This window comes from Anas acuta, chromosome 3 (genome assembly GCF_963932015.1).
Source record: "Anas acuta chromosome 3, bAnaAcu1.1, whole genome shotgun sequence".
In the NCBI taxonomy this organism is placed as follows: domain Eukaryota; kingdom Metazoa; phylum Chordata; class Aves; order Anseriformes; family Anatidae; genus Anas; species Anas acuta.
In genome coordinates this window covers 12,740,406-12,767,876 of record NC_088981.1, presented here as the reverse complement: position 1 = coordinate 12,767,876, position 27,471 = coordinate 12,740,406, and the positions used below count along the sequence as shown (strand labels likewise).

The 27,471-nt window shown below is 41.6% G+C and overlaps 1 protein-coding gene across 3 annotated transcripts in view; it reads right to left on the bottom strand.

Annotated features, from left to right (window-relative positions):
- Positions 1 to 27,471, bottom strand: part of MACROD2 (mono-ADP ribosylhydrolase 2) — an 854,218-nt gene that overhangs the window by 72,447 nt on the left and 754,300 nt on the right. For all 3 annotated transcript variants that reach the window (XM_068675719.1, XM_068675720.1, XM_068675721.1), the window contains one exon: positions 10,907 to 10,988. In XM_068675719.1, the coding sequence (XP_068531820.1) occupies positions 10,907 to 10,988 (82 nt within the window). The remainder of the gene's footprint in view (positions 1 to 10,906; positions 10,989 to 27,471) is intronic.

The window sequence follows — 27,471 nt, the reverse complement described above, 5'->3', positions numbered from 1 at the left end:
GAGTCTGAGTTTCTTTTGGCACACAGCACTCCCCAGTCATTTCACGTGTCTATAATTCTTATTCTTATGCTATTAATGCAGCTGGTGGAAGTGCTTCTCTGTCATATATAAAGCAGTCTCTTTCACTGACCTTGGTGTGGCTGGCTAAAGTGATAAACACCATGTTTAGCTGTCAGAGCTCTATGCCAAAACCAATTATTTTAGAAATTTATATCCAAAATTCTTTCATTTTTTGCCCAGAAGTATAATATTACAGGCAGTTTCTGGGTTACTGGTTATGAAGAAGTAAACGTAAGTAAACCTGTTTTTTTTTGTTTTTTTTTTTACTGAAGCTCTACATATATAATATAAGGCTAAATCAGTGCCAAGATTGCTTTAAATCAGCTCTGTAATATCTGGTTTTATTTTTCATGTTCCCTGTGCACATTTTTACCCCATCTAGAATAAGCTTTCTAGAGTGATGCATATTTCAAACCAAAGCAAACCAGACTGTCAGTCCCAAAGCAAAGTTGAGTAAAACCATAAAAGAACCCAAGAGTGAATCTCTGATACCAGTAACCTTTTCCTTGAAGATATATGGTCAGTATTCCTTCCCCAAACTCTCACATTTGAAAGCACAGAGGTGAAGCCCTCTGTAACTCTCACTTGTACTCAAGAGATCTTAAAAAAGTCAATTTAATAGGAAAACATGCTCTGAGTGTATGCACACAAGTACCCATTCTTGGTTACTCCTGTGTCTGGCAGAGAAGAACAGTGACCTTTCACGTGGAACCCCCAATTAAAACTCCAGATTTTGGGGAGCGCCACCTTGTCTCTTACTGGACAAAAATGACAGACTTTGCAGCCTGGAGTGAGAGAGAAACTGACAGTGACTCCCTGAAAGGGTCAGCCCACTCCCAAGAAAATTCACATCAGTATTTAGAAGACTTAGGGTACAGGGAAGACATCTAATCCAAAACATTTCCTAAGTTTGAGAGCACAACTTTTTCCAAAAACGTCTGGGCTATGGTATATGAAATAAAGATGCACAAGGTTTGAGAGAACACTTTCTAATCAACTATAAAATAATTTACAGGGAGGACTCAACCTGTGGTTGAAACTGGCCCTCTAACTCTCGCATTATCTGGGCTAACTATATCTCACAAGATCATGGAGCTTTGCAATTGGGTGCAAGTTGCTCAGCACATGCACATTTGTTTAACTCACAGGCTCTGTGGTAGATTCATGTATCAAGAGATGTCACTTACCCTTTTGTTCCCCTCTCTCATTACCTGCTGAGCTCGGTGAAACAGAATGATTGCACTGTACCTGCTCCTACTGACACAGAAGAAGATGCCTTCTTCTGTCATATACGTTTGTTTTTTTTTTGTTGTTTTTTTGTTTTATTTTTACTTTTGCCTTGTTGGTCAGGTTCTTTTTCTGTCTCACTAGTTGCTGTATACACACAAACACAAGCCAGATGGCTAAAACGATGAATCTGTGTTAAGATTAATGTTAGGAACAAAGAGGTGGAAGGCTCTAAATACCGCTGCTAATCCCCAAAGCCATTAAACCTCCTCCTTGTTGCTCACGCTTCTATTCACATTGTTCTTCATGTTAGCACGCGGAGAGTCAGTGCTACACAAAAACCTTTTATTTGTAACCATGCATGCATTGAAGAGCCCTTACAGGAGGGCCAGCTCCAAGCTGCGGGAAGCAGCCATCTGATCTGCATTCAGGACCTGCATCCCAGACTCCCAGCACCCCCCGGCAGCGCTGCATGCTGCTGGCTCCTTTCTGCCTTCCTCTTTCTACCTTTCCTCAGCTTCCTCGTCTCATTCTTCAGTATTTGTCCACCTTCTCAGCACTTCCTGCTGCTTCCTGATTTCCAGCCTACCCACGTGTCTCAGCCTGATCCTTCGTGCAAGAGCAGCTCCATGGATTGAGGGTAACTGCCAGAGGGGCTGGAAGGGCATGGTGGGACAGCCCAAACTCCCCTCTGCAGCCTGTATACACAGCACAATGGCTAGCGGAGCAATGAGATGAGCTGTGCAGGAGGCTGAAGGGACAAACTGGTGATTATACTGCCGATGCCTCAAAACAAAAATTAAAAATACATAAAAGTTTTCAGCACTGACAGCTGCAGCTGTCCCACTGAGCTTTATTTGTTACACTAAAACAGGGTTCCAGCTGAGTAAGTTCCTGCCCTCAAGCATTTGCCTAGCAGGAACTTCATGACCTGCCCATACATTTTCCACCAGAATAACAGAAGATGTGTGGTAATCGAGTTTCAAGACATGGAGAAAAATCCCATTTTAGGGCAGTCTCCGCATGCTCAAATGAAAAGCTTTTTGTCAAATTGTGGATCAGGTGGCAGTGTGGGTCAGGGTACCAGCCTGCTGCAAACTGTCTAAACCACGGTATCATCAGATTCCCAGAAGTGGAAAAGACTGAGTGGGTTTTCACTCTCCTTATTCTTCTTTACTAGACTCGTCTTTCTGAAACTTTGCCCCAAAGCTTCATCCACCTATCTGCGCAAATATATGAACAGCCTTATGAAGCTTTCTAATCATTCATCTAGTCTACTTCCAATTGAAAATCACTTCTTTTTGATAGCGCAGGACCACTGCTACTGCCCAACAGGATCTTCGTAATAGCGTACAGACTATCTCCATCTCAACATAAAAGACTGGCCATTTTTGTAGCATAAGACACACAGGAACACCCTGGGGCTTGATAAAGCCTCTAGGTACACACAAGGCTCACAATAATGGAGGAGCTCACAAGCTCTTTTGATTGTTCTGACCTCTCAAACTCTGCTCTCCTCTGATAGAGTAAAACCGACTGACCAATTGCACAAAAAAGGGGAACATTTTCTTTTAGAAAAAGCAGATTTGGAAACCTCTGCCAGATGAGATCAGCTAAGCCCAGCCTGACTCTTAACACCTCTAGCTGTAAAAATATCTTTTCCATAAAGCTTTCCTTCATCTTCAAGTGCACATAAGAGGAAGAACAAAAACAAAAATTGCAACAACAATGAAATAACCAAAAAAAGGCAAAATAAGAAGAGCCTCAACAACAATAAGAATACAAACAAACAAACAACAATAACACATTTTTCTGCTTTGGAAGAAGATACGGAGCTTCTTTTAGTTCTGAGCATTTGTATCCCATAATCCTTCATAGAGAGCAAAAGGCACTACACAGGCCCCGCACCTGACACTAAGCAAGTTTAATCAAATTTTGTTTAGTCTGGTTTGATTATAAAGACATTTCCACTGATACACACTGTACATCATGGCCTTACTGCAGCATCGGTGCAGTTTTTCTTCCTGTGTTGCTTAGTTACACCAGTCCCACAACACCGGAGTCTCACTGAATGTAAAATGTTTGTAGCTTTTGAAGCCATATCAAATAGAAATCCTTAGTACCGGCTTTTTAAGAAGGCTTTTTTTTCTTTTTTTTCCTTGTTTCTTTTTTTTTTTTTTTCGCCACATAGATGGCTTCTTTTATGCATCGTATCACTTGATCTGCAGTAAAATACATATACCCTTATGAGCCCCAGCTGCACGCAGAGGAGATGCGGCAGCTGCCATTCCCACTGCGAGTGAACTGGACAACATTGTTCCAGTGCAGGAAGTGGTGCTCACAGCCAGGATCAGATCTGGATTTCTGTTGCCCAGATGCTTCTACCTTACACAAGAGGCATGAGGCACTCTTCGGGAAAATATGCATCAGTTTTTAAAAAATAACCTATTTCAGAACTTCCTTTTTTGTTCCATGACCTAAAATACTGAAAACAACTGAGTTTTGTTTACACAAATGCTAAAGTGGATTTGTCACCCACGTATATGCTAGTGTAGTATTCACAAAATGTTATGTTTTAGAAATGTGTCACCACATGCAGATACAAGCTTCTAACAAAATCTCATCAGTAACCTAAGAGAGAGGCAATCAAATGAGACAAACACAAATTTAACTGCATCCTTGGCAATTAGAAGCACTCAAGCACGTGAAGTGACTCAGCATCAGTGTCCGGAGAGGATGGGATATTTTTGAGCATGACATGAAATGCATTTGGAATGTTTTATGTGGGATACAACGCCATGCAACGCAGCAGGAAGAAAAGATGCCTGTTCAAAAATGCATACCCAGAAGATATTATGCAGAGAAGGCTTATGCTTGTTTACCTTCTCGTGCCAGCCATCCATGTGTGGAGGACTGAACAGAACAGCAACACATTTCCCTTCCCCCTAGTGGCTTCTTCCTGAGCGTAAGGTAACGTATAGACTATGCTAATTAATAGCCTTTGTTGGACTAGGCCTCCGTTGGTTGAGCTAACTCTCCTTTCAGATGTATTCAAGCCCTACATGCTCCCCAGCACCTCTCAGCAAGTGTTGCTACTCCCTATGTATTAGGTGAAAAACAACTTCCTTTTTGTTATCATCCTGGTTCATCATTTCCTGGGCATACCTTGTGTTTCTTGTGTTAGAAGAAATGGTAAACAATGGTTCCATATTCGCCTCATAATTACTTCACTCATCACCTTCCCTGCCCTCTCCCATGCTAGCACATGCAGCAGCCTGATCCTTGCATCTGCATGACTCCCATACCTCAAAGAGCATTGTCATCGCTTGCCACCTCGCTGTTTCAATGAGGACCTTATCCACCAGGAGCTGGAGAGCTCAGGACTGTAGAGCAAGTTGACAAATACTTAGAAACAGCCATTCCCCCTGATTTCTGGGCTCACTGTTGGCTCTGTGGTCACTCTCACAAAGCAAGGGAAGGAAAACATTCACAGGAAACAAAAAAAAAAGGGAGCAGTTACTTCGCTTTGCAGACCTAAAGCTCCCAGCAATAGCATTGAAGTACACTACAGTTCCAGTGTTTGTTCATATCGTGATCCAAGCAGTGCTATTGCTACTATCAAGAATGACAAGCAAACAATTTTCTATAGACCATGTTATAGCAGACAATACCACAAGCCCTTGTCAAACTGAACGAGGATCCAATCCCCAGGCCTGAGGTGACCAATACTCAAAACACAGCCAAACACTAGAGCATCGCTCTGTCAGCAGACAGCCAGGAAATAATTCAGAAGGGAAGTCTTATTATGATTTAGGCAGGAGCAGAAAACTCCCCGTTAGCTTTTCATTAGGTACTGGAAAACCACTGTCATTAAGAGGAGCAGGGACCTCCTCTTGGTGTGTGCCTCCAAAGCACTGCTCTTGAGCTGTTCCTTGTTCATCCTCCTGCACTACAGACGACCTGTAGGACTGAGATACTGTCCAGTGGAGCTAAGAAAGACAACCTCAACATGGGGTGGAACTGGAACCATCACTATCGTGGCTAATGAAGACAGAAGGCCCTAGAAAAACTTCATCTCACAGTTTTATGAACACCTTCAGATTTTAGCTTGAGATTTTTACAAGGTAATTTTGAACATCTGCATGGTGTGTCACTCAGCCAACATTCCCCCTCCATGTGAAAACACCATCCATCTGCCACAGCTTTGCCAAAAACACTGGCCCCTTCCACCCACCAAAGAGTCCTCATGCGTCGCTACCTGAACATGAGGCTCCCCACTGACTTCCAAGCTGGGGGGAACATTAAATGGTGGCATGGAGCTAAAGCTTTGCCAAGGAACACTGCAGACAGGGGGATGACAGCCTGACAGTCCTATAGATCAAACCTGTAAGAGGCACAGGTGGTTATCAGCTGTGAATACAACCTGAAAACTCTGCTTGGGGACAAAGAAAGTAGCTGCCACCACCACTGCCCTCAGGGAGACCCTTGGTGGTGAGGAAAAGGCCAGTGGGCCCCCAGACTTCCCAAATTGTGCTTCTGAGCATCTGGCCCCGGAGGCTTGAACTGGCCAGAAATCACAGCCACGTGACTTACGAGGCAAACCCCTACCCAGGTGAGACCTCAAGTAAAGGATATCACGGACTTCCAGTAAACCATCTGGCACCCATCCACGCAGTAAAACAGAGCCTATGAAAAATATTTTGTGGAATGCATTCAGGTGACAAATTAACTCAACAAATCTGCTCATGAACATTGCAAATGCAAATAGAAAGGCTAAATTTATCAAACGAATTACCCATTTGATACAGGATTACTTACGAAAGGCTAACTTATGATTCTTTTGCTCATGCTGAAGACTGTTGTAGTCTCAGTGCCATATTAAAAGGAGAGGGCAGCGCTCCTCAATGCCAGTTCAGGAATTACAGTCTCTGCTTAACAGTTCACCCACGTATTAGTGCAGGGATCTGCCATTTTAACACAAAGCCCTTCATTCAGGCGTTTAGACAGTTTCCAGTTTGACTCCAAGCCCAGTATACCTCTTAACAATGAATTTCCTCTGCAATTATAATGTATTTGCACATTTATGCACAACTTCCTAGTTGTGTATCCTCATGTAGGAACGGCAGGATTAATATGGGACAGTGGTTCTTATCCATATTGCTTTGGACACGGGACAACCAAGGTAAAAGAAAAAAAAAAAAAGCAAAAAAGGAATAAATGTCATAACCTGGAATAGAAGGGAGAGAAAGTTTTTCAAGAAGCAATTTCTCTCTCAACACCAACTGATACGGCTCAGAAAAAATGAACAAGCTCTTGAGCTCAGCATCCTTTCATTAGCTCTGAAAGGACACAGAGTCTAAAAGCTTGCATCTTCCATCTATCAATTGGCCTAAAAAAAGTGCAAACCTCTCCTCTCTAACAATTTTAGTGATGCTTTAGTGAAGTAATTTTGTTATTCTGTTTAAACTAGTAAGAATGTAATATAAACTGGAATGCAGCAGCTTCACAATACGTACTTTTTATAACATTATTTTTGTCTAAAGAACATATTCAGAAAAAATGATTACCCACTCCAAACCACTGATAACAGGTGGTAGATTGAGAAATACTTTAAGCATTACAATTTAAAATAAACCTTTCATAATATACAACAGTCACCATGAAAAAATAGGCATTTGCCAAAGGTCCCCACAAGATTATCTATCTGACATATTAAGTAGTTAGGTTTACACAGGATACAGGAGAAAAATACGGTGTCTTTGCCTCCAGCTGGCAACTGTTTACAAATGTGCTTAATTTTACTCACATGAATAGCATCGTAGAAGCACGTATCACTGTAAGGTAGGTTATTCAAGGGAGACTGCTTTTATACCATTTCCTGGTAGGTCTTATAAATATATATTTAGCGATAAAAGTAATGCCTAGATTCCAGGCTTTGTATAGAATTGTGTTAGAAGAAACAATGAACTCCAAAAGAAAAAATGATACGAGTATCAGCTGCTTTCTGGGAAAGCTCATGCATAATACCAGTAGCGATGAATCCAGCAATGTAAGAACTACACATCTGAGCCAGGATTACAGGCAAGGGCATTTTATTTGTCTGAAAGATATGTGGCAAGACATCATCTCAGATTAAGCAGAGAGAATTTCCCAACACAGCTGAAGGGAGGATATCCGAGCTATTTCATTCCACTAGAAGATAGGACACAACTGGTAAAAGGAAAAAAAAATAAAATCACTGTTTGCCTCACCTATTACGTTAAAACAGTGATTCATTTTAAGTATACAAGGTTGGTTGTCCTACAGAGTCTTTCACCCTCGCTTTTTTTCAACAAGGGTATACAAAAGCTTCTCAGCAAAACCCCAGTGCTTCAACACTAAATTCTGTGTGGACCAGGACCTTTACCTTCTAAAACTTTTCTGGGCCATCACAGGGATGAGATCCTGACTCTGAGTTAAAGCTTACGCGGTGCTTCCCCTTAGAGCACACCGGCTTTGGCTCAGGTTGTGCATAGGCTACTGCTTACTGAGATTAGATTTGAAACACTGAGCCTGTGACAACTGGTCTGTTACTGAACAGCTATGCTACACTCCTAAGATATGAAATTACTTAGAAGTCTGCCTCTTCCCCTATATATTTAAAGTTTGCAAATGACAAGGTTCTTGGCAGTTGTCTTAATATCAGTACTATTACTCGACTAATTTCTTTGGCATTCCACTCTCAAAATAGGTCTAATGATATGTTCAACTAATGGAACAATTTCCCTATATCTATATTCCACTTACTCTAATGCACTGAGGTGTAACTCTAGCTTCATTTCATTATCACTTGACTAGCTCAAGCACTTGGATGTCTTTTTAGATTTATTAATGCACCAGGTTTAATGAAATAACTATTTATGTATATAACTCCATGAATATATTCTTCTTTCTAGGCATTTTTGTCCACATCTATTAAAGTAGATACATTTCGTAATGTTTCTGAATGTGAGATGCACATTTTAAAATATCTCAATGGTTTTCCTCTAAGCCTAAAGTAATATCTCCACATTATTCTCTCCTGTGAGCATCAGCTCTTCTGTGTCCTATCAGCTCAAATTTACAGCAAGTCTTTCTTTAAAGATTTTCATTTCACTACATTAATAGATTCACTTTAAAAACAAAAACAAAAAACAAACAAACAAAACAGCAAACAGCAGAATTGTGGCTATTTCTTCCAGAGCCTAAATATCAGGAATTTATTGGCAAAGGTAGAGAGAGATGCTAGTTCCTTCACACAGAATCACACTAAGTTCTTTGTGCAAGAAACCAGTCTTGCAGTGAGACAGAATATCCCTACAGGTTGAGAGCCCACAGAGAACTTGTCTAACCTCTATTAGAGTTAAATGCAGATACCATTTCACAAGAGAAAAAAGGAACAAACAGCAGACATGATAGTCATTTGGTGATAACCATTCAGACCTCCAGCCAATGCTGTCACCATTCAGCTATAGGCAATTTAGGATGGGGTCAACTTCAGCCCACCTGTTGTTGTAAAGGTACCCAGCAGAGAAGTGCCACTTCCGGAGGGCGAAGAAAGCCTGACCCAATATTCATTCTTAGGGCATTCCTACAGGACAGATACCCAGACACTGATCTTTTCTCCAGGGACACTAACTGAAAGTCATTTTGGTAGCACGCATCTTTTCTGCCTCTCTCCTCACAAGCTGCAGATCTAAGCGACTCCTATAAGAGCATACCACACACCCACGGTGATACAATAGATTAAAATCAGATCTCCCAAATCACCGACTACCGACCTAGCCATGAAAAATCCTTCACTGACTCAGGGATAAGGTTTTAGAAACCAACCTAGCTATTTGTAAAGCTCCAGCTTATCAGCCAGTGGACATTTAGGTCCTTCGGAAACCAGCATCATTAAGACATATCAAAACCGGTATTTGGAATCATTAGTCATGAACCAAAAACCTATGAAGCCTATGAAAATAGGTCCTGAGATCTTTTAGAAATCTATAGCAAATTGTGGCCGCTGAAAAATGAAGCATCTGTCTCCAGAACAGTCTGCAAAGGCACTGGATTGGCTGCGAACTGCTGGATGGTGCTGCACTAAAACGATCTCTGCCACCACCACCCTGCTATGGTCATGTATCAAATTGCCAGTTTTAGTTCAAGAAAAAAAAAAAAAAAGTAAAAACTTTATATGCATGAGAATAAACATGCTTTTAAAAGTATGGTACAACTGATCATCTGCACAATGTAGCATAATGCAGTTAGAAATCTTTATACACCGTGACATCCAACCACACAGGTCCTCTTTGCCCAGGCATTCAATAATGCTAGGTTTTGACAACCCAAAAAATAAATAAATCTCCCATATTCCTCTCTTTTCCCCTCTGGATTTGTCCTGCTTCAGCACCTGAAGCATCTTCTTGTCTCTTGGTCTTTCAAACCTGGGTGGACTACATTCACCACCACCCCCCACAAAAAAAAAAAAAAAGCACACACTGAACGGATTAGATATGAATGCAGCCTGAAGTGCATATTCAGTGTGCTCCAGCCCAAAATATTATTCCTCAGACAGACATCGTTCCATGTACCAGAATAATGCAATGGGTTTTTAGGTTTCTGTCACCAATCATTGCAAACTGGAGGTTACAAAGTTGTCTACAAAAATCTTTATTCTAGCAAGATGAGACAGAAACATTGCAATTTCCTGTAGAAATAACTGAGACTCTCGTAACACACCAAAGCTCTGCTTCCTATTACTCACAGGCCCTTTCCACCAGACAGACCGCGCAGAGTATTTAAGTGACTGCCACTTGTGAAAGGGGTGATAAAACAAAACATTAAAATTGGGATCACATATCGTAGAACTGATGTCACTGAAAATAAAATGGAAGAAGGTTAGGGTTGATTAAAAAAAAAACACCACACAACTAACAGTTTTCTAATGATATATGACAAAAATATATCACGGGCATGGGAGGGGTGTGAACAAATTTACTGTCTATCAGGTTTTCTTACATTCTAGAAAGTAACCTCCTGCGTGAAACGTAAGATGAATGGCTAACATTTCCCAAGTGCTCCAGTGAGAGCCATCTTTCTCCAATTCATTCTTGCACAGGGACAGCTCAAGTTTAAAGTTCTCATTCAGACACAGTTGGGCTCTAACCCCTGCGGTATCTTTTCAGACCCAGAGAAACCCTACCAGCATCATTAATGAAAGAGCAGAGCATGCACAAAGCGCATGGAAAAGCCGTACCACTATGAGCTACATACATTAGTGCAAATGATTTTCCTCTCGGAGTCGAGAGAACCAGTGCAACACACCAGGTTTTGGGAGAAGACACGGCTACAGTAAGGAATTAACAAACTACTTGTACTGAGCATACAAAAGCAAGCCTTGATTTTGCAAAAGCATCATCAAAACAGCTTTAGTGGTTCACAAATTTTAAATGTCTGCATTTCTCCAGCATCATGGCCTCTACGTGCAGCTGATCTCTAAAGAAAGTTCACATTTTAATATCTGGCTTAGGCAGGGAAAGGAGAAAAGATGCCAACTGTTGTCTATTTCTGCATCATCTTTTCAAGTCAGATGGCACTCAATTACTATACCTACCTATAGGGAAAAATTCGCCCATTTTCTTCTTGAAAATTTTGTAGTCAATCTCCAAAAAGACACAGAAGATGATACGATCCACCTGTAAGAAACAAAATTATTCACAGTGAAACAATGCAATAATAGTTAATACCAACACTGCTTTATGCTCCAGGCACGCTAGAAAACATCACAGGAATGCATGTTTTGACTTCATTGTGCATCTGTGTTGTAATTTATAAAATAACATTTGCAATCACAGCTCAAAACTGTATTCTTTGTTAACTGCCTCCTGTTTATGCAAACCACTCTTGAGCACAGTATAAATGACTTTTGGCATTCTAGATGAGTACCGGGATGCAATGTTTGATGAAAGAGTCACATGGGGGGCTTCTAATAAGCATACAAAAGAGTAAATGGGTAAGCAAAGAGCTCTTTTTCCAATCCTTGTCGGACAAACCTATTTGCAAAACCATTTAGTATTTTTAAATGGCTTTAAAAGGTTTCATGTGGTTTTAATTTACATGAAACCACTTACTCTTGCTATAATACAAGCAGAATGCAGCAAAAACAAAAGCTGATTAGATGACAGGTAGCACATGGGGTAAATAAAACATTTAATATGCCATCTACTTAGTGAGGCTGAGCATATCAATGAAACCACAGCCTGTAATGTGTGCGCCACCCACCAATGATTTCAAATAAATTGTTTAGGACGTCATTGTATGTGAAGGGCTTTTCTGAGAGAGACAAAAAAAACACCAAACAAACAAAATGAAAACCAAACTAAATTCCAGAGCCTTTAAGATTGAAAAACACCCACGCTGACTTCATTCTAGCCTTGCTATTTCTTTGTTTTATCTGTTTGCCTAGCCCAGCACAAGCTGCCTCTGCAGCCAAGACCCAGCTCCTGGAAGGAGCGGTAGAAGTAGAGAAGGCTCTCGCAAGGCTGAGCCGAAGGACCTGCCACCCAGTAATCAAGGTTTTCTCTGAAGTGCATGAGAACTTAACCAGAAGGGGATGACGACGAAGCAATAGGAAATTCAGCATTTTGCCTGGCATTTTGCTGTCCTCGAGTCCCCATGGGCAATAAGCCGATCTGTTGTAGCAGAGCTGCTCACGAGCATCTTTGCACATGCTACAAAATGCACCAGCCTGGCACCAGCAGGGAAACCCGCAGGAGAAACACTCTCAAAACAAAGTGCCATCTTTCCCTTATGTCCACCAGGAAATGCTGTCCTTTTGGTAGAGCTGCTCTTCAAAGCAAAGTACAAGTCTTGGCTTCAAAGCTACCATTACGCTGAGCAGCTCAGGCCATCATTTTAGAGCTCATTTTGGAGCAGCCAGTAGAATGAGGAAAGGAACAAGGGCAGGCAATAATCGGTTGTTCTGGAAAGTGCTAGTGGTTGCTAACAAGGACATCTCTGAGTAAACGCCAACTTCAAAAGCTGAAACAGCAAAATAGGAAATATGAGAGTGTAGGTACAGGTTATGTAGGCATTAAGGAATAAAGAGGCTAGTGAACAGGAAAGAAGCAGCAGCAGGGAAGGGCTTGGGTGCTTGCTGGGGAAGCACGGCAGCAGACTTGTGAGCAGGAAAATGCCTGTTGCTGTTTGTTCATATGACCTCCAGAGAAGCAAGCTGTTCTGTGCAGCCCTCATAAACAAACCAGGCTAGACCACACCAAAACGCTGGACTGTGTCATCAGCTACTCTTCACAAGGGATACAACAAAAAAGAAACCAACAAATACAGGAGAAGTGTGTGGGCCAAAAAGGCATGCTCATTTGTGTACCTGCATATTTATAACATAAAGCATCAGTGGCAACTGTTTATACAGCAACATTTTACCTATACAAGTGTTTCCACTTAAGGGAAGTTGTGTGTTTTCAGGATGGAAGCTTCAAATGGAGAACGTGTAAATTAAATTTACAGTAAAAGCCGATTTAGGAGAGTGCTGGGGCAATCCTAGATTGCCATCTTCTAACTGCAGCTCCCGAGCAGAGTAGACATTCAAGCATTACAGCGATAGGCGCAATACATGCACCAGGACAGACTAAACAGCAATGACGGGAGCTTATAAACCAGAGGATGAATCTTATTCCCATGCAAAGAAGTTCTGAGTTGTCTCGCCCTCTATACGGTCTCAAATTCTCTGCTCTAAATACTACAGACATTTCCCTCACTTTATATATTTCAACTTCTCAGGACATTTCCTTTACTTTTATTTATTCCGTGCAGTTGACAATGATAAAACTTCTGCAATCCTGAGAATTTCTACTACTTCTAATATAATTGCTTAATTTAAAGATAGGGAATCTCTCTAGAAATGGCACACTATTTCAAAATTTCTAGCATCCTGACTGTATACATCCTATATATAAACCTGTTCAATTTCTTCTTGGTGTGAGAAAAAGTACTCTATTTTTAAGTATGCATAAGGTATTGTGATGACAGCTGAAATCCTGTGTTTATCTGATTGAATGGCATGTGTTGGCAGATAGTAAATCTGAAATTAAACCATATTCTATCATCCTGCCAGTCATTGACTATTTTATCTAACATCCCCAGCTAAAATAACTTGAAATTAGGTACGGCAAGTAACCCTTGTCCTCACTGTTCCCCATTCCAGCTACAATAAGCAAAGGTTTAATCTGAGTCAATCCAGAAGTCCTTTGCCGGCTGGCTGACAAAAGCTCAGCAGGCCTTTTGGGATGCGCACTTATGAAAGGCGTTCCCCATTCAAAGAGGAAAGCTCTCCCCTCGTGTGGCTTGGAAATGCCAGCTTGATGAGAGGTTTCATGCAAAGGGCAGGCAGGAACCCCGAGGGACTCCCCTGAGGAGCCCCCGGGGCCTTTTGTAGGTGCCCGGCTCCTCCACAGCTGACCAAGCACCACTCAGCTGCAGCAGAAGTTTAAAGGAGCTGGAGGCTGAAGGTATTAAAGCTCATCCTTGATCGACAGCTCTTTTTTGGAGGCCAGTATTAAAATCAACCGTCCCCTGTCAGAGCCTGATTAAATTCTGTTTGCTTCACAGCTATGAATAGGTGGATCAAAGAACCCCAAAATTAAGAGCGCCGCAACACAGGAAGAAGGGAGTTAAATTGCATGAGCTGTTCAGTTAGTAGGCAGCTTCACAGCCCAAGGCTGTGACCACACTGATTTGTTCTTTTTTTTTTTTCCTTTGTGTCACAGGACCTGCTCTCCTCACCAGGCCCCCCTTTAATGTCAAGTGGGGTACCTTCCCAGTGGTTTCATTAGCTGCAATGGATGGAGATCAGCCACCTTCTGGGGCTCTGTGTAGCTCACGGCGCTCCGGCTGCTTTGCAGCAGAGTGAACCCCAACTCAGCCACTGATGCCAGCAGTTCCCAAGGATGCGGCACTGGGAACCACTCTGCTGGGTATAAAGCAGTGCCAGTCTTGATAGCAGCACAGTCAACCTGTGAAAAGCTGCTGAGGGGTCCCAGGAACCTCAGGGCAGAGCTGGGGCTGCACCCCTCTGCAGCAGCCATGCTCTGCCCACAGAAGACCAGCGGAGAGAGAAGGTGGACACGTGCTGCCTGGAGAAATGACCACCAGGCTTGCCACATCCAAGCCACAATAAAATAAGTCTGCTGATACTTTCTGGCAACTTGACACTATTCCTTAGGAATTCTGTGAAAAGAAGAAACAGCACCAGCTTGCTAACCGACACGAGGTATGTGCACACCTGCACACGCAAGGAAGGGAAGAGAGCCTGCTGCGTGTCTGCACGCACGGCCACTGATACAGGAGGAGTCTGTGGTGGTACCTACAGACATTTTGGGATGGAAAACATTTCTGCTTTTATCTTAGCTCATTCACTGCGCCCTCTGGCAGGTTTGTTTGATTCCTCTGACCTAATTTCCCTCAATCTTCAGGGGATGGCAATATTTAGTTGTGCACTTAAATATCACTACAAAGAGGCAGGCGCGATCCACAGGACTTGCCAAACGCACTCATAAGCATAGCTGTGTGTATACACAGGTTCCAAGCCATACATCAGGCACACCTTTTAAGCAGACAGACAATCACAGGACATTTCAGACTACTTCATATAACAAATGCTTCCATGTCTTTGCCACCTGTGTCCTAATAAAATATCTCTCAATGAAAACACAACCAACTGCATTTCAGCACTTCCAAGCGTTCCACGCCTATCGCCGGTACCGAGACGTTTACCCAGCAGGCGCTGACAACCTTTTATTTTACACAATAATAAGCTTGATCATAATTTAAATCTTACCAGAAAATGCACAAGAGAAAAAACACAACTTTTTTTTTAAAAAAAAACAACAAAAAAAAACCTTTTTTCCAATCCCAAATCAAAATAGTAAGAAACAGCTTACTTGTAGCTTCTCTATTTTACAAAACACGCTTATCTGATCCCACCAGAACCGACTGTCATAAGGACATGGCTAACACCAGAAGCTTGCTCTAACATTTTTAGTTTATCAGACATTCTGTGGACTTAATTCAAAACTCAGTGGAGCCAAACGGAGGCTTTGTATTGACTTCAGTGTGCTTGGATCAGTGCCCACACCCCGTAACGCCAGAAATAACATTTGCCTCCTTAAGAATTAAAATTCTTCTGATATTCAAATTTCATTACCCTAAATCTTCAGATACTTTCTCAAACATAGCCTTAACAGTCACAGTTCAGAGCTGTCTGAAGCAATTAAGTCTCCTTAACTACATTGCCTGTAAGGAAGAGGCCCTGAGCCCTTGTTGTGCCAAACTCCCACATTTTTTTCCCCTCTCTTTGGACCACGATTCCTGGGGCAGCCTCAGCGGCTTTCCTTGCCTGACAAGGCTTCCCATGTGGAGATCAGTGAGAACAAAGCCACACAAGTCAGTTTTTCAAGACGTGTTCTCATGGAATCTAAATTTCAATGGCAGGAAAAAACGAATAAGGATAGACCTTTAATGCACTGCAGAGTCAGGCTACGGGTGTCCTACCTGGCCTTTGCCCACTGTGTAAAATTTCTTCCATTTCATTTCCGTGGCAGGGGTTCAGCTTGCTGTCTGAAGGCTCTCCTGCTAATCACCACAGACCCCATTTTCTACCTCTGTTTCCTGGTTTTCCACCAGGGTTCCTCCCTGCCCAGCCCCAAGCTGATGCCTTGCATTCCCTCTGTGCAGAGACACGCTTCAAAGAGACTGATGCCTGTTTCTGCTCCCTTCAAGTACTGGTGAGTGATGCTCTTGATGCTTACCGTCTTCCATTCAGCCTAACCTCTGCCTGATCTGATCCTCTAGTAATCCTATTGCAAACCAACTAACAGATGGAAACGGCAGCTTTGTAAAATAACCCAGGCAGCTGCCATATCCCTCGCAGCAGCTGTCAGCCACCTCACCAGCAGCGCTGCCTTTCCCAAATCCCATGCACATCTGGCCAGCTGTCCGGATAGCAGCCTGCCTGACCAAAAGAAAGAGCAGAGAGGGCCACATCCCACTTGGAAATGAGCTGTGGTCAAGGCCAGAAGTTTTCACACACGCCTTCTAAAGGTGAATGCTTCAGGCCCTATGAAAACTACCCATTTCATTGCACTGTAAATTAAAATTTAGCCTCCTAGTATTATTACTAATTTCACAGAAACCATTAAAGCGTAGAGCCTAGTTGACTGTCTGCTCCTTTCGGCATGACATCATGGTCTATAATTGCAGAATTACTCTTGAAAAGAACTTCAGTCCAGTTATTTATGGCAAATACAAAGCTTCGGCGCCGCTTCCATCCTCATAAGAAGGTTTAAGCAGGGCAGAGGTGTCAGACTGGTGATGTGGCAAATTTGACAATCAATGAACTGTGCGATGATGTTCACAAAGAAATCCACCTAGCCTTCAGATCCGTACACCTGGCCCAGCTCCACTCCCCTTCAGGCCTGAGCTGAAACACACTCAACTTGAATTTGCAGGCACCGAAATGAGCCAAGCTCCAGGCAAACAGGAAACCTCTAGGATCACCCTGCAGGTGGGGGGAGAAAGGCATACCCTCTCAGGACGAAGCTCTTTGATTTTCGTGGACTTGAGTTTCAAGATTCTTTGATTCAAAACCAAAAATTTGAATTAAAATCCACATTACTGCAAGCCTCCTGCAAGTAGTGGTATTAATGAAGCGTTACGATTTCACATCAAGAGCAAACACCCATCAAGGACTAGCTGTAAGGAAGCAACTATTACTTAAACCATCATATTACTTAAGCAGTCTTTGAAAGAAAAAATAATACAAAACACATCAATTATAAAATGATTTATGCTTATCACAAATAGAGTGGAATATTTTCTACGGTCGTCTTACTGAAGTTAAAAAACAGAAAGTTATTATTAGTGCTTTAATATCTTACTCATGAGTGAAAGCACACTTTGCTCGGAGTGAAAGATAATTAAAAGTCCAAAGGCAATTTAAAGACAAAAACAAAAACCAACCACCATCAGAAATTCATTACAAGTTTAAAATATTAATGCAAACATCCCAAAGGAACATTAGATAAGGCTTTGCAACAATCCCTGCCTCTCGAACACAGTAGCAACACACTTAGCAGTGAAACCCAAGATAAATTCTGAACATGGTCAGGACGTCGCTGCCTTCTATTGAGCCTGTTCCTGCAGCTCTGCTCGCATTCAACAGATGAGAACAAATCACTCCCAGAATCGTACGGGGGTCAGACGCACCACTGCAATTATCGCTGTGGCGTAAGCCTGTCTCCCTGTGACCGAACAGCATTGAAAACCATAGTACTAGCCAGGGGAGAACAGCTTTTATCCACAGATCTCAAACAAAGCTAAGTGTTACAGTCTTGCAAAACTTTTGATAGCGTTTTGCTTCCACATGGATATTCCATGTGCCCAAGGTCACACAGAAGGAGATCAGCAGAGTTAGACCAGAACCCTGGGATTTTTTCTCCTGTTCTCTCTTAAGATGCTACAGGAAAAAAAGAAATAAAAAAAATCCTATCAATGGTCACAAGCTTCACTGCACTCCAGCAGTTTCCCTCTGGCACATCCTATCAATACACCCATTTATTGTGAGAATCAATAATGATAACTCTTTTTCCTAATACATTGGTTGTTTTGTAAAGGTTACTTAGCCTCCCCAAGAGAGTCCACTCCTTACCCTCAACACCTTTTTAAGGCAGTGCGTTACCTAAGGACGGGTAGAGCTTTCCTTCCCTTTTGGACCTGGACATTCTTTGTGCTGTTACTTTTCCTTGAGAACAAAGCACCTGCCAGGCAAGCAGAAGGGCTGTCCTCAAGAAGCAACTCGGATTTTATAGAGGAAATTATGACCAAAATTTTTGAGGAATTTTGAAATAGCCAACAAGAAAATTGCTCGTGTCCTAGCTACGTATGGATGATATGATTGCATGATAAATAAGACACAAAAGTCTTTTAGTGCTAACGTCAACACAGATAGACAATAAACCAACCAGTAGTTAACAGTCTGCATGGTGGGTTTTTTGGTCAACAACTAAAACTTTGTCAGTCTCCTAGGGGTGAAAAAACCTGTAAAAATCAGTCTAGAATTTAAGGCCACGCCTCAGTATATTTCTTTTGATGGTCACTATAACTTGTCAGGAAAGGGGCAAGAGAGTAGTTTAAAAATGCATTTGTTTTTACCAATACATCCATCAATCTGCACAATCCACATTTATGCCACACAAACACAGTGACATAAAGCCCATTAATCTTTTCTAGCTTAATACCTACTGTCCTTTGAAGATACATGTTTGGAATATCTGAAGGCGACCTCCATTTTTCACAGTTACCAGTCATAGGGCAGCTGACACAGCCAAGATAATCCTGTATTCAGCGAAACCGGGGGAATGAATGGATTCTGATGAATGTAATTTGCTATCTCAGTGACAAATGGCAAATGTGAAGAGAGGGTATGCATGCAAATATAACTGCGTTAAATAAGGGCTTGTGAAGGATAGTACTCTGAAAATATCTGATAGACAGTTTTACAACTGCCATGCATTTTTGAGGAGATAAATCATCAGCTTACATTAAGTTATCATTATATCCTCATTGTGGATCTCCACTGAATAAGATAAGAGATTGTGGCATACAGTGAGGCAGGGCATTGTAATCCCATCAGCCAACTTTTTGCCCCATATTTTACCTTGCAACATAATGTGTTCCCTATCTTTTTAGAACCATTTTGGCTTAGATACTCCCACGTTCCCAGTAATTATGAGAGCCTGAAGCCTGTTTGAGCATCCAACCTGTGGCAGAGCAATTCCCAGAAGATGCTATGTCCCTCCCCCACTCCCCTTCTCCAAGGCTGGGGTATTGCTTTGGAAATGTCTTGATGTTTTTCCCTGCTCTGTTGTAGTGTCAAGTAATATACACCAGTACAAATATTTATACTCCTTCCCAGGGCCAGCAGGAGAAACATCACTGCTTGTTCAGAGTCCACCACTCCAGAAAAAAATATGCTTGACAACAGAGACATAATCTCCTCCTTGCTATCATCTTTGCAGCTGCTGCACGACACTGAAAACTATAAAAGTCTCTGATTTTATTTCAAAAGCCTCTGATCTGCACCACACAGGGAGACCTGGTGGTGGTACCCTTTTGATGGATGAGTAGTTCAGGTTTGGATGCTACAGCCAGCCCCAGCAGGAGGCAGAGCTGCCCGAGGCTGGGGACCAGTGGGGATTCGTGCTGTGGGAAGCAGAGCTCCCTGCTGCCGTGCAGCTGCTGCAGGGGATGGCAGCGACTTCCAGGCATTGTCCCAGGAGGAGAAGCCACCAGGTCCCTCTGCAGCAGAAGCCACATGCCCCTACAGCTCTGCCTCCCTCCCTCTTGCTGCAGCGTGCTGGCATCCCATGGCCAGGACACAAAAGGTTGTTTGGGGCCATGCTGCCAAAAAGTCCTGCGCAGGCTCCTGAGGAGGTACAATCAATGTTTGAACTGCAGAAGAAAGAGCAGGAGAAGCAATTCCTCGAAGCAGCAGATGATGGCTTAAATAACTTTTAAGTGTGTGGTTACAAGCAGGGTAAATTTGCAGTCATGATAAAACTCAGTGACAATTTTCTCATCGAGGCTGAGCAAAGATTTTGCCTAGGTGTGGAGGTGGGGTATTTTACAGCTGGTGACTGCTGTCACTTGGGCATTTCACATCACTTCTGAAATGACTGACAGAGGAAAAAATTCTGGCTTGGTCTTATAAAGTTGGTTTAAAATTCAAATTAATTAAGTATTTCCATCAAAAGAGGCCAGACTCTCAAATCAAATCACACAAACAGCCAGAGAAGCTGGAAGGTTTTGCCTTAGGCAGGTTTGAAAAAAAAACAACAAAAAACAAACAAACAAAAACCTTCACAATTTAAGTTAGAAGTCCCTCAGACCTAATGCAATTGAGAGCAATTCCTGAAGGAATCTAGCAGTGGGTATTTCACCTGCTCGCTACAACTTGTTTAATCACTCATCTTCGTCTTACATTAGCACTCAGGTTGGTTAGCCACAGGCTTCAAGTGGGCTTTGGATCAGTGCAACTAAGCGCCTTTGCCCCTATGGTAAGACAGCAGCAGCACTTTGGGCATCGAGTTTGCCTGACCAGGGTTTCATTTTCAAAAAAGCAGCAAGTGTCATAGAAGCTGCACTTTAAGCTGATCTGCACTTAACCTGTATTAACAGCACTAACACTGCAATCATCTACAACAGGTTTTGAACTCTCCTCCCCAACACTTCCATATATTCTCTACACTTTATTTGAGGAAGAATGTAGGTAGAGATAACACTGGTGTGAAAAGTTAGCAATTAGTCCCCATTAAAGCAATTAAAACTCCTGTTGTGGGAGCAAAGTGAAGGCGTAACATACCTGCTATCCAGGCTATAGAAGAACAATCAATGTATATAGATGCAGAGTTTGCAAAACTCTGATTGAAAAGGTTTACTGTAGATTTAAAAAAAAGAAAAAGAAAAAGCCCTTCTAAAAAAATTGCTTTCTGAAGAATATAAGCCACATCACACAACTTGAAACAGCTCTGAAGTCTGCTAATACTGAAACCTGGACTGAATCTCATTTATATAAATATTACTTTATCTCTCTCCTTGAAGAAAATGTTTTACGATTAACTTATCTGTCATTTATAGATCAAATTAAACTCATTAATGCAAGCTATTAAAGACCATTTCTAAAGGACAAAGGCTGATTTTCTCAAACACTGTAACTCTCATTTTAATGCTAGAGATAATCTTTTTTTGCCATCACAAAAAGACAGAACCAGGCAGAAGAGAAAGCTATTAAATTTCCTGTCCTGCTAGAAAAAACACTCCTGCTCCCCAAATGCTCACTCCAGAGTCTCCTCAAAAAAGGAGATCAACTCAGGATCATTTACTTAACACATGTCAGGTAGATGCTGAGTAAAATAAATGTAATAAAAAATAAATAAATTCTCCTTCCTACGTAAAAGTTCTTTTCTTCTGCAGACAGTCACTTCTTATAGTTACAATTACACCTTATTCATGCCTTAGACACTTCAAGAGGTACAACACAATAACGTGTTTTTGTTAAATAAGAATGACTGTAGCATGATGAGTTACTTTCACCAGATTTGTAATGTCTGATGCACAGCATCCAGAAAGAAACTAAGTCAGGAGTCAGTATGATCTCAGCACAATGTCTGCAGTGTTTCTTGCTGCTCAGAAGGGAGATCAGGAGGAGCAATGAGCAGCAAGACAAGAAAATCTGATACAAAATACTTATTCCTCAAAAAGTTGAGCAGGTCAACTCAGGGAATGGCTGCACTTCAGTCTGCTTTCAGGATATCTGCACCTGTGGGAGTCTGGGACCACTAAGGAAGATATATGCTTGAGAGGAGACATGGTTAAAGATTTGGCATGTGAGCTTGGTCTGCGATTCAGCCAAATCGTCCTCATGTGAAAGGTCATTAAGGCAGCTTGATACAATTAATGAATGTCTTCCACAGGGGATACTGCAACTTTAATATAGGTTGTTTAGAAAAAAAATCTGCCGGGATATAAATGTCAACTGTATGCCAGCATTTTTCACAATGAGAGGGAAGGGAAAAAAAAGAGATCCATCTCTCAGGGACTGGTTTTCAATTGATTTTAATAGATGCTAATGGGATGACAGTTCTCGGAAAATAGCCAGCAGATGTTCCAGCATTTTACCAAGTCTCGATGTCTAACCTTGGGTACACCGATTCCACAAAATCCATCTTCTAGACCGAGTTCTGTTTCTGTAGCTGGAATGCTAATGATGCCTTCGTGGTTTCTGACTTTTACCGATGTTTTAATTTCTGCAGCAGATCACAGCATACAGGCCACAGAGATGAGAGTAAGTACAGATTTACAATTTCTTAGAAAGGACAAGAAAATACCATATTTATGGTATGTTGCTATCTACAGAATTCCTTTGCTCTATCTGCTCAACATCAGATAAAAAGCGTCTAAATTACTAAGACATTGCTCAAATACAATTGAGAACATTAGCACAATTTATACGAGCTGCTCAAACACACTGATGCATACAAAGTCTCCAAAACCATTTATTGTCAAAATGTCAATGCTAAAAGCACAAAAATGTAACTTACTTTATGCCATTAATTAACTAATGTTTGCACAGCACTTTGAAAATGTAAAAGCACTTTGAACGCTAAGAGCTATGCAATATTATTTTTACTTGTGTGGACTCACTGTATGAATCATACATAATAATCACCTCTCGTGGAAAGTATTTTTGGTCCACAGCCAAAGCCTAACCTAAGATTTGGCACTTTTATTCAGTAAAGCATCTGTAAATGGTCCTATTTGGGTTTCAGCTGGAAATTTTCTGCAACACATTTATTAGTTCTTCGCTATATATGTTAGGTATCAGGTGCTTTCACAGCTTTGTCATCAACTTTGTATAGCAAGGCAGCAAACATTTTATTGTTTTATACTCATTTGTCCGAAACATTTGAGAACAGTGACAAACTAGAGCTAGCCCTGACTTAACTGCTTCTCTTCGATCTGTACAAGGTGCATTGAGCACAATGAATATAACAGAGGAGAGGGATTCTCTTTTACCTGTGTCAGCTGTGGCTCCTTCTCTGTCACAAACTGTTTTGTGGTCTCCTGGTGAAAGGCATTACAGAAGAACTGGACAGTACCATCATCATCTACCCCCACTCTGTGACTTCTTCCCTTCTGATCACCCTGACCAGACTTTTTTTTTCTTTTCAAACCTTAACCTTTGCAACTGAAGAGACCGCCATGCATGTGAGTTTTCCTTCCCATGTGAGAAAGCTAAGACATCTTTTGCAAGGTCACATTTCACAGCTACAAGCACATGTGTTGCATCAGCCTTAAACAAATATGCTTGGCTATCCCATCCTTGCACAAAATTGCTTCTCCGTGATCACGTTCGCGGAGGAAATTTAAGTATAAAATAACCAGAAACCAGCAGAACTTTGCCATTCTCCTCTTCTGATTAGTTAACAAGAACAGTGATGACTTACAGCTGGCCTGAGAGTACCACCTGCAGTCAGGTTGGCCCCAGGGTTTCCAGAGGTTTTGCCTTCCTGGCTGACCTGGTGCTCATATGCTCCATCACTGTTCTAACTCCCAAATCAGGAGATATTTTATGCATGCCTTGTATTTGTTTAAACACATGTCTATCCATAATATAAATTAGTCTGTGTGGGATTAACCTAGCCAAGTTTTTTATTTTTTCTACAAGTCTGTCCGGATGTTCAGATTTAGACAGTTTGAAAGTAAAGAACCTGGCCTGTAATGCACCACACCCGTCTCCTATGAACAGCTACCCTACTATACCCCCCTGACACATGATAACTATATTTATTCTTCATCGGTTTTCACTCTTTAACTAATGCAGAAAGAAAAACAAAAGTGGGAAATATCTGATGCGGTTGACATCGATCTATAAAGCTTGGCTCTATATTCTCTACTCGAGGCACAGAAACTAATTTAGAGATTAAATAAAAAAAAAAAAAAGGAACAAAGAAAAGAATGAACGGATATTTGAACCAACTGACTCTGAACAGATGAAACATTTTATGGTGTTTACAGTGTCAGTTTACAAACCACTCTGGGGCAGCCACACTGCACATCTTACCCGTAAGGTAAGCACGGTGGGATTGCCTGATGGCCCCCAGCACGCTGTGGGGTGGCTCCGCAAGCACAAGTGGGGCTGCACTGAGCCTGTTGAGGGGCAGCAGCACAGCCGGAAAGCTTGCTCAGCACCTGCTCTTATTCTACCTGTCCCTGCATGCTTGCAAAGCAATGCCTCAAGCCCATTTTAGCCAGACAGCAAAAGGGGAAATGCAGGCTGTGAGTCGGTGTAGCCTGGTTAGCTGCTGTAGGGCTACAGCAACATACACCAGCAAAGTCTCTCGTCCAGTGCATTGCTTTCGTGCACTTGCTCTCCATGTTCAGTTCTTCTTGGTACAGTCAGGATTCCAGATATATACCTAATTCAGTAATTATCAGCCACAGAATTATGTAATACCCACAGCCTTTTAATCTGCTGGAGGCAGAGGGTGAACAAAGGAAGAATAAAAGCACATCTCATGCAGACATGGTAAATAAATCATTTCAACTAAAAATACCAACTCCCACAGAAGACACGAATCTACCATGCATCTTTTCATCTACTCCTACCAGTTGCCAGGTCTCTACAATCTTGAGCATCAAGAAGCTGGGGAGCCCTGGATCTCATTGTCAGGGTAATTTGTGGCACTTTTCCCCATCGAAATAAACCAGGACCCAGCTGTAACACCTACAGACACAAGTGGCCCTATTCAGATCCATTACCACTGACTTTGCCTGCAATGACTTTGGGGAGCTTCTGTGAAGTTGATCTCAGAGATTCCTCCAAAAGACTGAACTTCCAGCTTCAACGCTGAGCAGTTCCCTGTGTTAAAATCCACATAGCACTCTCCTGCGTTTGCATTATTCATGGTTACCAGAAGCAAATTATTACTTGGTGCAGACCACATAACACCCACCCAAAGCTCCATGTTCTTGTATCTGGTAGTTCACCAGCAAATTTCACTTCTTTAAGCCTAATGCACTGAGCGACAACTTCAAGATGTCAAAATCTCTGAAAAGCCAAATCAATTTTCTCATGTATTTTCTGTTATAAAAATATGAGCTCCAGGGCTGTGATTTTTATGCCAAGCTTCAAAGTAGAATGACTGTATACAGTTAAATTACAACCCTCTAAAATGTGGATTTATAATACATATAATGGAAGTCCTGTAACTATAACATTTCAAATGTGACATTCCTACAAATGCTAGTTTTCAAGGGATGTTATATGATGGTTGGAACTGCCTCTTGATCCATGGCAAGATGATCTTTTCTTGGGGGAGGAAGACTTTCATTATTTTCAGATTATAGTACGGAATGAAGACGGCCGATTCTTTCTTAGAAAGCAACTCCTTGCCTAATAACAAAAGATCCTGCTGGAGTGATAAATGATAGAGTTTCTATGGGACTAGTGCAACTTTCAGTGAATGCGTGCCTCGTTCCCTCTGCAGAACTGAAAACGTACTGTTGCTGTACACACTATACTTACATCCTTGTCCATTCAGAACCATGACAACAGCTTAAAAATACCAGCATTTTACAAACCTGTAATTGTGGGAATCTTTTCTGCCTTGTAATTTCTGAGTTTTTAGGAACTAAGGCCACGTTTCCCCTGCGTTTTCCATCTACAAAGACTAAGAACATTTAAAGAACACACATGTACTACCTTAAAAACAAAACAAACAAAACAAAAAACCTGTGTCCCATACATCTCCAAAACTCAGGCTTTGAGGAAAACTTCAGGCTTTCTCGACAGTCCTTCAGTCCTTGCACACTTCTGCTGCCATGGCCACAAGTGGTCACGGTCCCTCCTGCCCCTGTCTGCCTACACACATCCCTGCACAGAATTTTTTTTTTTTCTCTTTGCTGTGCTGAAATGGGAAGCAGCATTTTTGTGGAGCGTGTAATTTTCTCCCAAAACATCCAAGAAAAGCTCTGAGGATTTGAGGAAGCAGCAGATGGAGCAGCTCTGGGAACAAGCTTTTTTTCTGCTGCACTACTTCTTACCATGTGCCCCATATAGCACTGCTACCCGGATCTGTATTTCTAGGCTTTTTTTCCCTGCAGAGCTCTACCACCAGAGCTGGTAACGTGGTGCTAGGGAATAACACCAACGCTATGGAGGACTTGGTGCAGAAGTGCTGCCAGGCACGGAGCTCACGCTCAAAACTCCACCACTGTCCAAAAATCTCAAAAGGATCTTGCCTTTTGCCTTGGAAGCCTTCTTTGGGACTCTTTGTATGAAGTTTCAGCCTGACCTAATAAGTTTACCTGGAAAGTTAATGACTTCAGTAACATTGTGTGCTGCAAACTCCTGCGAGTACGTGTTGCTTGATGTGAGTCCATGATTGGAGGTGGTGAGTGGTAAAGTGCTGCAGACAGGATTCCCCCAGTTAATATCAGTACAACTAGAAATGAAAACGTTCACTTTACAGTAAACATAGCCATGGACGGCTTTTAAAGCCTGCTACTAAACACATTCTGGCAACAGAAAGTAGCTATTAAAAATATTTTCAATCTGAGGAACTGAAACATGTTCTCTGTTGAAATGAGACAAGTATACACATCACTGTTTTTAGGAGCTTTTGCTTTTTTATTCTGTCTTAACATTCAGAACCACCTCTTTCCTTTTTATTCACATTGTGTTTATTTAAAAGGTTCAATCTGCCTTAATTCAGAGCAATTTTGACTGCAAAAAAAATTTTTTTAGTCATACTATTTTTTTTCCTCTTTCTGAAGCCAAGCTACAGCAGCTCATCAAAAATAAGGTGGTCTGAATTTTATCTCACTGTTATTGTGATATAGCTGCAGTGGGCAATCTGATCTCATCAAGAAACAATTGCAGTAAAGATATTTAAATAGATGTCACAGCTCTGCTGAAAGATAATAAAGTGAAATGAACCAAAAAAAAACAATCTTTCCAATACAAATCACATAGTTAAGTTGTTGTGATTTGCAAGCGGAATATGAGAGCGGGAGGGGAGAGATAAAGTCAGAAATGCCTGATTAACACTTTTAAATGATTTTTAACACATTTGGTGAGTGTACAATTAAGGCATTTACAACATTAAAACCTGGAGCTGTTATGCAGTACTACCCTAAACGAGACAATCAGTAACAAGGGAAAGGGTGAATTACACCACCTTCCACTGCAGTTTGAACTACTGTCTCTTAAGATAAACACTATTGATTGCTTTTAAGCCTCCTCTCTATTAGAAAGAGACTTCTAATTTTGGGAAATCGATAATAAAAGATAGCAGGAAAAAAAAAAAAAAAAGATTCTGTTCACATAAGCCTGTGAACAGGAAAGGGCAGAACCTCACATTAAGTTGGAAGATCACCACGAACTTGCCAGGGTGGAGGATTTGCCCCTTGGGCCGCATTCTTCTTAAACACTGAATCTGCATCCGCATCCACAAACTATTGTTTTAATTTCCTGACAGAACAAAAATGTCTTGCCACACGTGTTTTAACATTATTATTTTTCTCCTTTCAACTCTACATTCA